Consider the following 16,475-nt stretch of genomic DNA (forward strand, 5'->3'; position numbering starts at 1 on the left):
GGATGTCCCCCCCTCCTCTGTGTCGCCGCCCCCGCTCGGCCACGAGTGGAATAAACCCTCTTTCTTCTGGCACCCATCGATTCTCCCGGGCGTCACGCACTCACCCAGGACACACGCGTTTCGGTATGTTGCGGAACGTGGCGATGGCCTTCCGGAAACGAAGGGCGAAAGTCTCAGAAAAAAAATCCGAGCGAGAAGGTCTAGAGAAGATGACGTTGGACCAACATACGCCCCCGGATCTGACGAGACGCGACGAGCGTTTTGCCTCCCTCCCTTCCTCCTCCGCGTTTAGAGTGCACTGTGAAGTAGGTAGTTCGACGGCGGGCCCTGGCTGGCTGGGAGTCGGGACGAACGACCCACCCCCACCCCCCGCCCCCCCGCCCCCCGATCCGCTACCTATGATATGGTCGCTCTATGTAGAGTGCATACATGAGTTACATATTTCTCCTTCCGGAACACGCGTGCTCGGCATGACATGGCATGGCTGGCAAATGCATGGTGTATGATGGAGGAGAGAGAGAATGGAGTCCACGATAATACTAGGTAGTAGTGAATTGCGGATTCTTGCCTTCGGCATCCGTCCATCGCCACCAGTAGGAGGTATACCTACAGTCAGCCTCGTAATGAATTAGCGCAACTACTGCTGGCTGAGGGCTCACTTGCATATGTCCCTCTCTTCTACTCTTCACACGCACACACAATCTATGTACCCACTGTACACCGCCGTTAGAGTATACTGTAGTAGAGTGGAGATGATATCGATATCTGCTCCCATATATTCGGTCTCAACTGATGACGGATTGGCCACTGGCGGCAGATGAGACAAGTAGAGTAGAGTATCCACTCTACCGTGTAGGCGATATTCCGACCGGCCGTGGGCAGTGGGCATTATTGGCCGTCGAGGAGATATCGCGCGCGCATCTCATACTCCACAGACGGTCCGTTTTTTGGCTTCCGAGTGCCGGCCAGGCTGCAGTAGAGTACCATGTAAGCCTACATGACTTGACCATCCATCCATCCATCCGCCGCATCCATCCATCGTGTGTATTTGCAGCATGGCAGCATGGCATGGTCCGGAGGGAAGAAACCTAACCTATGGATGGCATGTATCCTAAGTTCCCAAGTCCCAACCGCCTCAGCTCGCTCGGAAAGACATCCAGTCCGGCCGGCCAGGCCAGCCAGCCAGCCCAAATTAAGGTTATCGGTTATCTTAGATTTGGCTGATGGTATCATATCACTTGGCATCCATCTTGTCCCATCTGATAAAGATAACGATAAGCTTGTGCCACGGCGGAGAAAAATCCTTATCGCGCCGTAGTGGGGTGTGAAACAAACCCCTCCATCCGCATCGGTCATCCATCGGAATCGTAAATTTAGAGTCGGTCGTCGTCGTCGTTCGTGACCCCCCGCCAAATCCGGACCATCTCCCCACCTTAATCCGCACGCACGCAACGCAACGTCACGTCATTCACTCTCCCCCCTCAATCTAAAAATTGAGGAAAACGTCCGAGCGTATCGTACCGTATCACTCACTCAATCAAATGGACAACCGTACGATTGGAATTCTGGGAGGCGGTCAGGTACGATGACACTGTGACTTACAGCGAGCGCGAAACATTTTTTTTTGTCGGGGGGCCATGTTCGTTTCGTTACTGTAAGCTGATCTCGACCTCACCACACAGCTCGGGCGAATGCTGGTGGAGGCGGCGCACCGTCTCAATGTCAAAACACTCATCCTCGATGCGCCGGGCTCGCCCGCGAAACAGATCAACGCGCTGCATGCGCACGTCGACGGCTCGTTCGCGTCCGCCGACTCGATCCGCGAGATCGCCGCGCGCTGCGACGTCCTCACTTACGAGATCGAACATATCGATACCAAGGTGCTCGAGGAGCTGGATGCCGCTGGGACTGTTGAGGTAAGAATGAAGTCCTCATGGGGAGGGGGAAAGGCGGGGACCAGGGAGGCTGATAGTGAGTGCGTGTGTGTGATAGCTACAACCGTCTTGGAAAACTGTTAGAGTCATCCAGGATAAATACCTCCAGAAGGCGCATCTGATCGAGGCGGGGGTTAACACCGCCGAGTCCCTTCCCGTCACTGCCGCCACACCGGAAGGGCTCGTGGAAATTGGAGCCACTCTGGGGTACCCGTTCATGCTCAAGTCCCGCACGCTGGCTTACGACGGCCGTGGAAACTACGTGGTCAAGAACGCCGATGCGATCCCGGGTGCGCTCGAGGCGCTCAAGGACCGCCCGCTATACGCTGAGAAGTGGGCGGCGTTCACGAAGGAGTTGGCCGTGATGGTCGTGAGGACTAAGACCGGAGAGTGCATCAGCTACCCGACGGTCGAGACGGTCCATGAAGACAACATCTGCAAGCTCGTGTACGCACCTGCGAATGTTGGCGCCGGCACCAGGGAGAAGGCGAGGAGGCTGGCGGAGAAGGCGGTGGGAAGCTTCTGGGGTGCTGGTGTGTTTGGTGTCGAGATGTTCCTTCTCGCGGACGGTGAGTTGCCATGCCATCCCAACCGTGCGCCGTTTCTTTGCGGTGGTCACAGCGACTGATCTGAATACAGGCTCGCTGCTCATCAACGAGCTCGCTCCTCGCCCCCACAACTCGGGGCACTACACCATCGAAGCGTGCGCGACCTCGCAATACGAAGCGCACATCCGGGCCATCACCGGGCTCCCGCTGCGAGCACACTCCACCGCGCTTTCCACGCCCAGCACGCACGCGATAATGCTGAACCTCCTCGGCCCCAGCACATTCGACATCGCGCGCGCCGCACTGGACACCAAAGGCGCAACGATCCACCTGTACGGCAAGACGGAAGCCAAGGTCGGGCGCAAGATGGGGCACGTCACCGTGATCGCTGGCAGCATGAGCGAGGCCGAGTACCAGATCGCGCCGCTGGTCAAGATGTTCGACGACGAGAAGCAGGGCCGGTCCGTCGGCGTTGCGATCCCGCAGGAAGCTGCCGCCGCCGGTCCCGCCCCCAGGAACCCCGTCGTCGCTATCATCATGGGCTCCGACTCCGACCTGCCCGTCATGAAGGCTGGCGCCGAGATCTTGAAGATGTTCGGCGTCGACTTCGACGTAACTATCGTCTCCGCCCACAGAACCCCGGACAGGATGTGCACGTTCGCGAAGGAGGCGCGCGCACGAGGCCTCAAGGCGATCATTGCGGGTGCTGGAGGCGCCGCGCATCTGCCCGGTATGGTCGCCGCTATGTGCACGCTCCCGGTCATCGGTGTCCCCGTGAAGGGAAGCGTGCTGGATGGTGTCGACAGTCTGCACAGCATCGTCCAGATGCCGGTAAGTCCTTCCCTTGACACCTACGATTTCCTGAGCTGCAACCACTAACCCAATCCACAGCGAGGCGTCCCCGTCGCCACCGTTGCCATCAATAACTCCACCAACGCCGCACTGTTGGCGCTGCGGATCATCTCGGCGGAGAACAGCGAGCTGGGACGTGAGCTGCGGACGAAGCTGCAGAAGTACGTTGAGGACATGGAGGCTGAGGTTAATGTCAAGATCGACAAGCTCGAGACCGGAGGTTGGGAGGACTACGTCGTCAAGAAGTAGTTTCTCTTGGGAGGGCTCCGGTGCGGTAAAAGTTTGGCGTGTACTTTGTATCTACCTAGATGTTCGTAAATTGTGTGAATGCTGCTTAGAGAAACGGTGGACTTGTACGCTTGTAGGTGGTTGTACAATACACACCGCACTTCGCCCAGTGTTTTTGAGATATCACTCGTTTCTCATAATGCCACCGCGATTCGCGTCATTAGCTTTAGCACGTTCCTCCATCCAGAATTTATGCTTTTCTCGGATACCAAACCTAGTCTCCTGCCGGAATTCTAATCGTTGTTCGTGCACGTTACTTACACTCAAGCTCTCTCTCAAGCGAGCGCATGTGTTACTAATGCCGCAGGTGTGGTACAACTTTAACCAACACAACCTTGTACCTGCCGTCCGCCGGCCGTTCATTGTTCGTTCGTCCGCGCGCGTCTTCCCCACCACCACGACCACAACACCCGCTACACTCACCACATCCACCAGCTACCACAATGCCGCCGCGCGCCCCACGAGGCCGCCGCCCTCCCGCGCGAGCCTCACGCGAGCCCTCCGCCCCTCCTACCACCACCCCCGACACCCCCGCCGCCCCAGCTGCCGAGGCATACACGCCCCTGCAGCGCACGATCGCGACGATCTTCTCGCAGGCACAACGTACAACAGCCGGCCACCGGAAGCTGGTGGTGAACCTCCGCAGTTGCCTTGACCAGTGTCTCACCGGCACGGGCACGGTCGGCAGCACGATCGGCTGTCGCGATCGCGCGGGAGAGAAGATGTTTGCGCGCGACTTTTGTAGGTTTTTGAATAGAGTCTTGGTGGTTAAGAAGAGTGAGGTGGTTGGGGATAGGTGTTTGAGGCTGGCGGATCTGTTTGTGGCGAATTTGATGGGGGGCGGGGAGAAGAAGAAAGGGGAGGGGAAGGGAGGGAAGGAAGGGAAGGGGGTGGGGGGGAAGGGGAAGGTGAAAGCGCTGAAAGATGTGGATGGCGATGGTGATGTGGAGATGGACGCCCCCGAGGAGGTGGTGGAGCAGGAGGAGGAGATGGAGGAGGAGCCAAAACCGTTCGAAGAGACGTCGGCGACGCGGGTGGTGCTCCGCGTACTGAACCATATCGTCACATTTCTTGGGTCGAAAGAGCGCGGAGTGCGGTACCGTACGGCCCAGTTCCTCGCGCTGGTGCTTTCGAACTCGCTCGCGAACTTTCCCACCGACTACAACAAGGTATCGCGCAGGATCTTTAAGCAAGTCCATGCGGGACTTACCCAGCGTCTTCACGACAAGGAGGCCATTGTGAGAGTACAGGCTGTGATTGGGTTGACGCGGCTGCTCGAGATGGGCGTCACCTCTGAGAGTGATAATGAATATGATGAGGATGAGGATGAGGAGCAGTCGGGCACTGTCGAGCTTCTCATCGAGATTATGCAGAACGATCCCAGCGCGTATGTGTGCCACGGTCCAGTCTTGTTTTACGGTTTCTGACATGCGAATACAGAGATGTCCGTCGAACTATCCTCTACAACCTCTCGCCGACGCCTAGCTCGATGCCTTACCTCCTCGAACGGTCCCGCGACGTTGATCCGGCAACGCGGCGCGCGGTGTTCAACCGTCTCCTCCCGTCGCTGGGCGACTTCCGCCACCTCTCGATCGGCATGCGTGAGAAACTGCTGCGATGGGGTCTGAACGACCGCGACGAATCGGTGCGGAAGGTGGCAAAGCACATGTTCAACTTCCGCTGGGTTGACGATGCTGGCGGCGATCTCCTGGAGGTCCTCGAGCGGCTCGACGTGGCCAACGAGAGCATCGAGGGCGGTCCAAAGTACATGGCGCTCCGCGGCTTCTGGGAGAACCGGAAAGATGTCCTGGCAGACCTTACGTTCGACGATAGCTTCTGGGATAACCTTACGGTCGAGGGAAGTTTTCTGGCTCGCAGCTTCAACGATTACTGCCGCACTACGTCGCCGCAGGAGGCTAAAAGTCTCGATGTGGATTCACGCATGCCCGAAGTCACGAAGTTGGCGACGTACATGCAGAAGTACATCAACAAACTGGTCATGGCGCTCAAGAACGAGGACAATGAGGCGTCGGATCTAGAGTTCATCGTTCAGCAGCTGCTGCTCATCGCCATGACTATGGACTACGGAGACGAAATTGGCCGCAGACGGATGTTTGCGCTTCTCCGGGAATGTCTAGGGATCATTGAGCTGTCGGAGCCGGTGACGAAGTTGATCGTCAAGGGAATCCGGAAGCTGTCGACCGGAGAGAGCGACTTCTGCTTGCTCATCCTCGAAGTCATCGCCTCGGTGCACGATATCATCGCCGAGGATGAGGACGACGAGGACGGAGCGCAGAGCTTCCACTCGGCGCACAGCGACCCCGACGGCGCAGTCGCAATCGAGGACTCTATGACTTCTCGCCCTGGCGCATCTCGTCCGGCACCCGCACCCGCAGCACCCGCACAAAAGTCAAAGAAGCGGAAGCTCGAGCGGTCCGAGGACGACGACAATGTGGATGAGGTGGAGATGATGGATGTAGATGAGGACGCAGGAGAAGACGACGAGGCGGAGCTGGCCAAAACGATGAAGGAGCTCACCGTCAACTTGAAGTGTCTACACATCGCGCAGTGCATGCTGGAGAATGTCATCGGCGGCCTGAAGAGTAATACTCATCTCGTCACTATGCTTAACGGACTGGTCGTTCCGGCTGTGCGCTCGCATGAGGCGCCGGTCAGAGAGGGCGGTCTCAGGTGCTTGGGACTCAGCTGTCTTCTTGATAAGGTGTTTACATTTCCTTAGCTTCTCAAAGAGCTGGACTAATTCCTGTGGATAGACATTGGCAGAAGAGAACCTGACGCTCTTCGCACATTGCTTCAACAAAGGGCACGAAAAGCTGCAGATCGAAGCTCTTCACATCATCTCGGACATTCTCCTCACGCACGGGGCTGCACTCCTCACCAGCGAGAATTGTAGTGTGGAGCAACGGCAGTTATATAAGATGTTAGCTAAAGCCACGAAGATGGACGAGTACGAGGAAGTACAGGCCACCGCTGTCGAAGTCATCTGCAAACTGATGCTTGCGCAAGTCATCCGAGAAGAAGAAGTACGCTCCCCTCTCCCCGTGGTCCGACAGCTACTGACAGTGATCACAGCTCCTCAAAGTCCTGGTAACCTCGTACTTCGACCCGGCCACAGTCGGCAACCAGTCCCTCCGGCAAACGCTCTCCTACTTCCTGCCGGTATTCTGCCACTCGGCGAGCAGCAACGCGCTGATGATGGCGCGGATAACCGTAGCGGAGTTCCACCACCTGCTCACGCTGCGCGCGACGCTCGACGACGGCGAAGACCAGGACATGGTGTCGCCGACGCTGATCGGCGCGCACTTCATCGACTGGACGGACCCGCGCAAGGCGTCGCCCGCCGTCAAGGAGCGCGAGTACACGCAGCACGCCATCGTCGCCTGCGACGCTCTGGAGCGCATCTGCTCGCAGGCCTGTCCGAAGGAGGAGCGCAAACTCCTCGTCCTCGCCCTCATCGCCAAGTGTCACATCCCTAAAGAGGCCGGGAAGGAGCTCCTGAAGGACGTCTATGAACGCGTCACGGAGGCTATCGATGGGAAGGTGGTCGCTGAGGCTGCGGCTAGGAACGCGCTCGCGAAGGTGGAGTCTTCCGTGGGTAAGTTGCTGGCGGAGCTGCTGGAGGAAGAGGGCGGAGACCCGGATCAGACGGTCATTCATGGGCGTGGCGATGATGGGCACGAGGAGGAGGAGGAGGACGAGGAGCAGGAGGTGGATATGACGATCGTTCCCGAGCCCGTTAGGGGCGGCGAGGAGGATGAAGAGTTACCTATCGCCGACGAGGGCGTGCGGACGGCGGACGAGGACGAAGAGGAGCAGGAGGAGAGGGAGGCTACACCGGCCGTTACGGAGGATGAGGGCGACGACGAGTGATGCGTGCGTACGATATCCGTGAGAATGAATGGAGTGGTGATCTGATCTGTCTGTCTGTCTGGTTTACGATGATGGTTGTGGTTGTGGTTGGGGGCTTTCTTCTTGGGCAATGTTTGATTTTCGAATACGAATTGAGTTGGTCGGAATGAGATCACCCCTTTGATGTTTGGATGAAGTGATTTCTAACTTCCGAGAGTGATGTGACATATCGGATAACCTGGTACATGAGTACCTATCAGCCACCTGGAGATGGTGGGCAATGAATGAGATAGGAATTGTTTCTGTAGATTCAATTGACTTTCCAAGTGACGTTCCAAGTGATGTCGATTCAAGAGTGATCGCAGTAGTTCTCTAGCTGTGGTTAGCACATACATACGCCGATGGTGGCTGCCACACGCCGTGACGCCAATAGGGGAACTATATGGCATCTATGATGCATTACGTAGGTATTTAGTTTCCAGCATGTTGGAGAACATTCAACACATCGATGTCGAGATAGGTACCTAACTGGTATGTACGAAAATACAGATTTGACCCAACAGTGAACAGATCCGTCTCGGAGGCCCCTTCTATGTGCAAGTTCGATAGATACCGTCGTCGCCGATGTACCGTACTCGGCCAACACACGGAGTCACCGTAATCGAGAGTTTCCTCACTACTAGGAAGCGTAGAATGTAGAAGTCTGATGCAATGGATCACTCGGGTGTGAGGGTATGGGGTGGTCTCCGTAGGTGCATAGTGTCTCGGACGCCTAGGTATGGATTTTCAAAGAGCGGGCAGCTTGACTTTTTGTGAACGGGCATCACGCATGATTTATGCGTGTCATGTGGAATTGAAGAGCAAAAGTCGCAATCATGTTGCAGCGTGGGCCTCACCCACACGTTTGGATCGCTAGTAACAAAACAAGTCATTGATAAAATAAAACACATGGGCACGCATAGCCAGCGACGAATCCATAGAAGCATTGAAATTTGAAACATCAAAGAGTGAAGGAGCACTGTAAGAAATAGAAAAAGACAGGCCTTCTCCGTTGCTAGCATTTCAGAGCTCGAGAAGATGGTTGGCAGTGGCGCCTAGGAGTGTGAACTGTCAAGCGGTAGGTGTGGAAGTTTGAGGCAGAATAGCGAACTTCTGTACGCTTTCGGATCACAGCCACAAGATTCGTTAGCTCAGGACGGGAAGACGAAGGATGCAGCGAGCGACCGACACACCTGTTTACAACCAATCCGTCACAGTCGAGGGTGTATGTGCTCCGTCGGTGAAGGAGCTCGCGGAACTCTGAAAAGCCTCGATCTTGGGCCACAGCACTTTTTGGATGGTATCAACAGCAGAAGCACACTGCGCTCGCTCGGGCTCCGAGATGTCAAATCGGAGAGAACGTGTTTCGAAATAACGTTGCCACGATATCAACTCGGTTTCGAGTTGCGTCTGGCGAACCCGCGCAACCGACGCCCGTGTGTTGGCACTGCTTAATGCCTCCGTGAGGCGATCATTCCTCGTTTGCAGCTGAGACACTGCTCTGGCCCAAGATTCGCACTCCAGTTCCCGCTCCTGTTCGGCCCCATTATCGCGCTCTCGCAGTGCAGCTTTCAATTCGCTGAGCTCGGCCTCGACGGCTTGGTGCTGGGTATGCTGTTCTGTCGCATCCCGTTTCAGCGACTCGACCTCGGCCATGAGCGTGCTGCGTTCGGCACTGCATTCTGAATTTTCAGCCCTCAGCTTCTTGATCACCTCAATCCCTCTTAGGAGCTTTGCAGCGTAAGGCCCTATGGCTGCAGAGACCAGCAACTCTTCGGGGGTGGTAAGCTGTTGCTGCTCGGAAGTCGATCCGTTGTCTGGGGGATGCTGCAGCGGGCCCGTAATGTTCTCCGATTCCGTAGCCGCTGCAAGTGTCACCGCCTCATCCTCGCCATAAGTCCCTTCGTCCGAATTCGCCGGTGGGGAACTCTGGTCGGAGTGAGCGGTATTATCGTCGGATGTCGTCTCGGTTGGTTGATAATTTGCATACTCGTCTTCCTTCCTCTGAATAAGTTCCTTCGCCTCTTCTTGGATCTGCTTTCTGTGCTCTGATTTCTTCTTCAGCATCTTTGCTACTGCGCGCTTCCTTAGCTGCGCATACACTTCGTCCTCCACCTCGTCGTCTTCGATCACCTCCGTGTACCGCGGGTATTCGCCCTCGAACTCCTCATCGAGCCCCATGAGCCTGTCGTATTCGCTGGTGACCTCCTGATCGATCCCGATTGCAATACAGAGATCCTGGCGGGACTTATCTTCGAGCAGGGCTTCGGTCTGGTGCATCAACGCTAGGAGATGTTCGATCGCATACTTCGACGATATCGTGACCGAGACCAGAAAATCTTCCCAATACATGGATGCCGGATTCGCTGCATCCATGACGAATGCCATCGCCTCTGAACTGTCCGTCTCGCGTCGAATCGCAATAACGACCTCCTTGTCTGGATAGAGGATCTTGCAGTTTGCTGTCGGGCTTGAGTCAGACCTGGTTTCGCGAGAGTCGGGCGGTTACACTCACCCAGGATCTGCTGTCGGGTTCCCGAGATATCGGGTATCGAACTATTGGCCGGATAACACATCGATAAGCGGCTTTGGAGGGGGTTATACGATAAGTGAGAGGGTTTGTGTGTTTGTGTGTGTGTGAGAGAGAGAGAGAGAGAGAGATGGTTGATCGTGGGAGTTGGAAATGGGGTAACGCAGCCTCATGCAGTGTTACGATAGGATGTGACGCCTCCTCCCGCAACTTGTGCATAGATGGGCGAACAATTCGAGTGCATAAACTGATCATCTTCTCCGCCTGGGTTGGTATGCAGACATATGACTGGACGGACATCGGCCGAACTCAGGAGCGGGCCGAGAGCTGGGCCGAGAGCTGGAGAGAGTGCGGGAGCTCCAGCGATTCGGGCGCCACCCCGCCGCGTGGTGATTGCTCTTCTCTGTTTCTTTGTGGAGTTTGGGTCGAGCCTCTTGACGATGATGGAGTTTCGGTTGTGAAGTACTAGGGCGAAAAGGATTGGACAGTGCCCATTTTACACCAAAAATGGCCATTTTCAACCACCGATATAACCACAACGTATCGAAAAAGATCAGAGACCATCGGGAGACCTCTATAACTACACCGAAAACGATATGGAAACTCCTCAAGGAGTTCTGGATTGTTGTTGTGGAGCAATACCATATACGGGGGGAAAAGTTAATGGTTGCGAAGTAGCTTTTTGTATCGGAGCCCCATACAAAATGAAATGTCACTTTTCAACTCCTGCACAATACAACGTCGTACAGCCCCAATACGTGATGAAAGTCGTCAAAGTTTTTATTGATGAAGAATCTTGTGATTCTAACGCTTATGTGAAAGAGACGATTTTTTTCGACCAGGTGGAGGAGCAGGGTTGTCAACCGTCCGTCCCGTCCGTCTTTCAGGTTGCCCGGCCCGGGACGGAATTAGTCGGGATGAGAAGATCAAGGACTACAGTCTTCCGGGCTGGAGAAATGAGGACGGATACCCTACAGGGCCCGGAAAGGACTCGGACACTAAGTAATTCCTTGGCAGCGGCCGGAGAAAAAAATATTTTACCCGTATCCCGCAAGCCCGGCCGAATCCCGTTCTCCTCCCACTGACAAGTTAACCCAGTACCGACAAACCCATTTTCCTCCCACCGGCAAACCCAGCCAAATCCCGTTCTCTTCCCGCCAACAAGTAAACCCACCACCGAGAAAAATTCTGCTCGGCGAAAACATCTGCTCGGTTGCCGGTGGCCGCCGGGCCATTGCTCTGTAGGCTAGTAGTCAGCATAGTACGCTAATGTTATCAGGTGCCTATAGGTACCTGGCGGGTATCCGGGCATTTCATCCTCCGGACGGAATGGATCAGTCCTCTGGAAAGCCTGCCCGGGACGGGACGGGACTACAGTCCACTAGTGGACTGTAGTCCGGGCGGACGGTTGACTGCCCTGAGGTGGAGGGTAAGTATGTTTGGGTTGCATGAAAATGGGCATTTTTGGTGTAAAACGGGCTTTGTCCAATCCTTTTTGTCATGGTACTTTACCTATGGCAGGCACTACTAGGCACGTCGGATCGGCCCATTACTGCTTTGTAGGAACATGGCTCTCGGTCTATGGGCGCGCATGGATTCCAGCGGCGAGCGTGGTATTCTTCACAATGTGTGGGTAATTTACTTCTTGGTGTTCGTCACAGCTCGTGAGGTGTGCACAATCAATTTCCACGCGTGTGATGCATGATTCTCGAGTAAATACGATGCATAAAAAGGTTGCCTAAAGTATGTAGACCTGATTGCTAAAAATAATCAAAACGTAGATACAGCACCCAAACAGACCGACCAACGACCGTCGACGAACCTAGAGAAGATCCAATAATGAAAAGCATAAACCAAGACATGCGAAGAAAGGACGCATTGTAGGAAACTTTCGAATAAATAAGACGAGCTGTTGTGATAGGTATATCCAAGTATACCCAGAAACGAATACCTAGAAACTAGAAGACTGTGGAGGATAGGAATGAAGGTACATATGAATATAGCAAGAGACACCGCGAGACGAAGAGTCAAATCAGAACTTCCATGTGCGTCTGGAGCATAGCAACAGAATCTGTTAGCTCAGATGTTCTTGGGCGGAAGAGGAAGGAAAAACCGAGTGACAGACATACATATATTGTCGACAAATCTGTCGTCACAGTCGAGGGTGTGTGCGCCCCGTCAACCACAGAGCTCGTGGAACTTGGAACAGCCTCGGTTCCAGGCCACGGCGCTTTTTGAATGGCGTCAACGGCAGAAGCACCGTGTGCTCGTTCGGTACGGGAGATGTCGAATCTGAGAGAACGCATCTCGAAATAACGTTGCCATGATATCAACTCAGCTTCGAGTGTGGCCTGGCGAGCTAAAGCTTGAGCCTGTACGGCCGAGGCTCGTGTATTGGCATTATTCAATTCCTCTGCTAGGCGATCATTCCTCGTTTGTAGTTTAGACACTGCGCTTGCCCATTCCACTTCTCGCTCCCGTTCGGCATCCTTATAGCGCTCCTGTGGTACAGCATCCAATCCCTCAAGCGCAGCTAGAACGGCTTGGTTCTGTGTACAATGTTCTGTCGCATCACGTTTCAGGGACTTGATTGAGTCGGCCATGAGCACACTGCGCTCGGTGATGTACTCTGCGTTTGCAGCGCTCAACTTCTTGATCGACTCAATCCCTCCGAGGAGCTTTGCGGCGGAAGGCCCCACGGCCGCAGAGACCAGCGCCTCTTCGGGGGTGGTAAGCTGTTGCTGCTCGGGAGTCGATCCGTTGCCTGGGGTATGCTGCAGCGGGCCCGTGATGTTCTCCGATTCCGTAGACGCAACCACATCGTCACCGTCATCACTCATTTCGGACGAATCCGAAAACACAAGCACATCGTCACCGTCATCACTCATTTCGGCCGATTCCACCGGCGGGACACTGTGGTCGGGGTGAGCGGTGTGATCGTCGGAGGCCGTTTCGTTCGTGTGGGCATTGGTATCCTTGTCTTCCAGCATCCGCACAAGCGCCTTCGCCTTGTCTTGGATCTCCTTCTGGCGCTCCACCCTCTCCTTCACGATTCTTGCTTCTTCACGTTTCCATAAAAAATTCAGACTCCACCTCTTTGTCATCGATACCATCCGTGAGCGCCCAGCAGTTGTCATTTGTCGCACCAGAGACCATCTTTTCAATCCGATTACCCTCCTGGTACTCAATATTAAGCTGATATTCGGTCTTTCCCAACAGGTTTGCAAGACAGCTGTAGGTTGCGCTGCACCTCAAACCCTTATCCAGCACCGGATCGCTGGAGAAGATTACAGACGATACCCAAGACGGAGCCGTTAATCCTTTCTCGACGAGATGTGCCATGCAATAGTTCCAACAAGTACCCCTACGTGTATCGCGATCCCTACTGTGCCCAGATTTAACAATGAGCATAGGCCTGTCCGGGTAGAGTATTTCGTAGTTTGCTATTGGGCTGGAGTTAGGTGCCTATGTCTGCGGGAGCTGGGGGCGGATGATGTAGTAGTATGTGCACGCACCCATGAGTTACTTTCGGAGTTCTTTGTGTCCGTTCATTGAAATTTGCTCTTGGAGTTCCGCAATGTCGGCCATCGTGATTTTGTAGGTTGAATGATTTTCGGTGAGCGGTTGTGGAGAGGTTGTGGTGAGTTTGTGGTATGGAGGGTATGAGGTGTCGAGATGCAAGAGCTAGGTAGGATCGTCCCAAGTGTTGGAGACGCGGTGGCGGCTCATCTTCATGCTGTGTTACCAGCTTATCATAGTAGTTAAAGACACGAACTCGAAGTATAGAGGCCAGTGGGTGGATAATGGAATATATGAATAAATGATCTGTTTGCTGGAACCACCGTGAAAGGGCCGAGGGAAATAGAAGATGGAGCAAGTACATCTTAGTTGGTAGCGTGTACATTGTAATCAGAGTAGGGAACTGGGCATTGGGACATTATATATCACTCGTTAGATTGCCTCCTACCTACCACCTTAACCGCGGCGTCAACAGCCACCATCTTTGAATGTGTCTCTTAGTATGTACCCGTCTTCAAACTCCTCCCGACCTAATCCATTCGATTAATGCGAGTGTATTCAATTTCTGCGGCACAGGCTCTCGGCGACCCGACTGCCCGCCTCCCGACCTTTCATGTTTTTCCCGGGTGCACTTCGCAATCCCGTATCTATTCTTCTCCTCCATGGAACACATTTTGACCCCCTCTAGCGATGGCTGAATAACTGGTGCTCGCCATTCCTACGGATGCCCCACGCGCGAGCGTGGGACGAACTCACGTTACCACTCGCATCCCTGATCCGTCCGGTCATACCTACATAGAATCATGGACCATCGAATGAGACGCGCATAGTCTCACGATATAACTAAATCCACCTCACAGACTGAGAACAGGAAACGTGCTTCTTATGTTGCCATGATCCTCAATCATCAATAGAACACACTAATAACGACGCATAGTACTTAGAAGAGATAACCGACTGAAGCGTTCCGACAGGAACCGACAGTAACCGACAGTAACCGACAGGAACCGACAAAGAAAGAAGCATTGGAGGATAACGGACAAAAACCAAGACAGGTCATCGTTACTTATGAAATGCTCCAAAACACTAAGATCGTAGTTAATATGTAACATACGAGATGTAGAGAAATCCATTGGACCGACCCCTCTGCACGAGTCTAGAACATACCAACCAGATTCTTTAGCTCTGATGACGATATGTGGGAAAGAAACGACGAACAAAAGAAAGAAATTACTTACACACGTCGTCTACCATGGCGAGACTGTGGTTTCAGTCGAAGGTGTGTGTGCACCCTCAGTGTCCGAACTGGCGGAACTTGGAGCAGCCGTATCGAATTCGGGGGAAAGCACATCCTGAATGGAATCGGCAGCAGAAGCACATTGTGCTCGCTCAGATCCGGAGATGTCAATCCTGAGGGAACGTATCTCAAAATATCGTTGCCATGATTTTAACGCAGCTTCGAACTTGTCCTTCCAAGCTTGCGCGATTAAAGTCCGTGTGTTGGCTCTGGCTAATGCTTCGACGAGGCGATCATTCCTCGTTTGTAGCTGAGACACTGCTCTGGCCCAGGATTCGCATTCCAGTTCCCGTTCACGTTCGGTCTCATTCTCGTGCTCCCGTTGAGCCTCACCATCTTGCTCCCGTTGCGTGGCTTGCAATTCCAGGGATTCAATCTTGGTCCTCAGCATGCTGCGCTCGGCGTTGCATTCTGCGTTCTCCGCTCTCAGCTTCTCAATGACCTCTATCCCTCTCAGGAGCTTTGCGGCGTATGGCCCTACGGCCGCGGATACCACCATCTCATCAGGTGTGGTAAGCTGTGGTTGCCCGGGAGCCGATCCGTCGCTTGGAGGATGCTGCATCGAACTCGCGAAGCTCTCTAATTCCATCTCCGATGTTGGTGCCAACTCCTCGTGCTCACTGTCGACCCTTGTCTCAGCATCTGCCGGCATAGCACTCTCGGCACGGTCTTCGTCGGCTACCGTTCTGATTGTCTGCGCACCGTTATCCTCGCCTCCCAGCATCCGCACAAGCGCCTTCGCCTTGTCTTGTATCTCCTTCTTGCGATCTGCCCTCTCCTTCAACACCCTTGCTTCTTCACGTTTCTGTAGCTGCGCATGCACTTCGGCCTTCACATCTTCATCATCGATATCATACGTGAGCTCCTCGTAGTTGTCTACGATCGCCTCGTCGATCATCTGTGAAATCTGTAGACTCTCCTGGTGCTCAGTAGCAAGCAGTTGTTCGGTCCTGTTCAACAGGCTTGCGAGAGTAACGGTTGTGCCTCCTTGGAGCGGGGGCACGGCCAGAGATTTCTCCTGAAATACGGATGCTGATCCTTCCTCGATGAGATATGCCGTCCATCCGTGGTGATGTCTGACCATTGTCCACGTAGTAGCAAGAATCAACTTCTTGTCTGGGTAGAGGATCTTGCAGTTTGCTGTCGTGCCCGAGTTAGGCGCCGTATTCTCGCGAGCTGGGCAGATGTTTGTATGTGCACTCACCTAGGATTTGCTCTCGGTATCCTATGATATCGGCCATCGTAGTTTTGGTAGGCGGGAAGTTTGCGGTGAGCGGTTGCGGAGAGGTGTATGGGATAGTTGTGAGGGGGTGATGGTTTGATCGTGAGGGTTGGAGACGAGTCCGCAGCCTGCTGCTGTGGCACTGTCTGGTAGATTATATATGACGCTGTGCTCGACCCGCAGTTTACCGCGCATCGGTGACCGACGAAAAAGCAAAAAACGCAACGGCGTATAGAGTAGTTCGGTGCTGGTTACATACCGGTACGCAGTGCATAATTGGAGCACCTATCTACTTCACCGGGTCGATTTCCCATGCCCTGTCCGTGTAACCCGCCGGTAAGATCAGCTCCCAAGGATATCGAGCGCGCATGAGTCC

General features: G+C 54.3%; 6 protein-coding genes across 6 annotated transcripts; 2 read left to right on the forward strand and 4 right to left on the reverse strand.

The window, feature by feature from the left end:
• The first annotated feature begins 1,143 nt into the window (after window positions 1–1,143).
• BZA05DRAFT_263586 (phosphoribosylaminoimidazole carboxylase) lies at window positions 1,144–3,734 on the forward strand. Its single transcript, XM_051480153.1, has 5 exons — window positions 1,144–1,580; window positions 1,683–1,916; window positions 1,993–2,503; window positions 2,574–3,313; window positions 3,374–3,734. Exons 1-5 carry the CDS (start codon window positions 1,542–1,544, stop codon window positions 3,581–3,583), a joined length of 1,734 nt encoding a protein of 577 aa, XP_051340857.1. The 5' UTR covers window positions 1,144–1,541; the 3' UTR covers window positions 3,584–3,734.
• Window positions 3,735–3,986: 252 nt separating this feature from the next.
• BZA05DRAFT_467917 (nuclear condensing complex subunit) lies at window positions 3,987–7,824 on the forward strand. The gene is made up of 4 exons (XM_051487830.1): window positions 3,987–5,009; window positions 5,063–6,344; window positions 6,397–6,666; window positions 6,716–7,824. The coding sequence occupies exons 1-4, from the start codon at window positions 4,066–4,068 to the stop codon at window positions 7,511–7,513; spliced, it is 3,294 nt and encodes a 1,097-aa protein (XP_051340858.1). The 5' UTR covers window positions 3,987–4,065; the 3' UTR covers window positions 7,514–7,824.
• A 290-nt stretch (window positions 7,825–8,114) lies between these two features.
• BZA05DRAFT_263624 (uncharacterized protein) lies at window positions 8,115–8,640 on the reverse strand. Its single transcript, XM_051480155.1, has one exon. The coding sequence runs from the start codon at window positions 8,551–8,553 to the stop codon at window positions 8,209–8,211; it is 345 nt and encodes a 114-aa protein (XP_051340859.1). The 5' UTR covers window positions 8,554–8,640; the 3' UTR covers window positions 8,115–8,208.
• Window positions 8,641–10,209, reverse strand: BZA05DRAFT_263623 (uncharacterized protein). Its single transcript, XM_051480154.1, has 2 exons — window positions 10,047–10,209; window positions 8,641–9,993 (listed from the first exon to the last, which is right to left on the reverse strand). The coding sequence occupies exons 1-2, from the start codon at window positions 10,105–10,107 to the stop codon at window positions 8,729–8,731; spliced, it is 1,326 nt and encodes a 441-aa protein (XP_051340860.1). The 5' UTR covers window positions 10,108–10,209; the 3' UTR covers window positions 8,641–8,728.
• Window positions 10,210–11,733: 1,524 nt separating this feature from the next.
• BZA05DRAFT_263649 (uncharacterized protein) lies at window positions 11,734–13,338 on the reverse strand. The gene is made up of 2 exons (XM_051480156.1): window positions 12,191–13,338; window positions 11,734–12,112 (listed from the first exon to the last, which is right to left on the reverse strand). Exons 1-2 carry the CDS (start codon window positions 13,196–13,198, stop codon window positions 12,089–12,091), a joined length of 1,032 nt encoding a protein of 343 aa, XP_051340861.1. The 5' UTR covers window positions 13,199–13,338; the 3' UTR covers window positions 11,734–12,088.
• Window positions 13,339–14,591: 1,253 nt separating this feature from the next.
• Window positions 14,592–16,250, reverse strand: BZA05DRAFT_263671 (uncharacterized protein). Its single transcript, XM_051480157.1, has 2 exons — window positions 16,082–16,250; window positions 14,592–16,017 (listed from the first exon to the last, which is right to left on the reverse strand). Exons 1-2 carry the CDS (start codon window positions 16,116–16,118, stop codon window positions 14,828–14,830), a joined length of 1,227 nt encoding a protein of 408 aa, XP_051340862.1. The 5' UTR covers window positions 16,119–16,250; the 3' UTR covers window positions 14,592–14,827.
• Between the last annotated feature and the right edge of the window lie 225 nt (window positions 16,251–16,475).

This window comes from Tricharina praecox (genome assembly GCF_024521635.1).
Source record: "Tricharina praecox strain CBS 144465 chromosome Unknown BZA05scaffold_8, whole genome shotgun sequence".
In the NCBI taxonomy this organism is placed as follows: domain Eukaryota; kingdom Fungi; phylum Ascomycota; class Pezizomycetes; order Pezizales; family Pyronemataceae; genus Tricharina; species Tricharina praecox.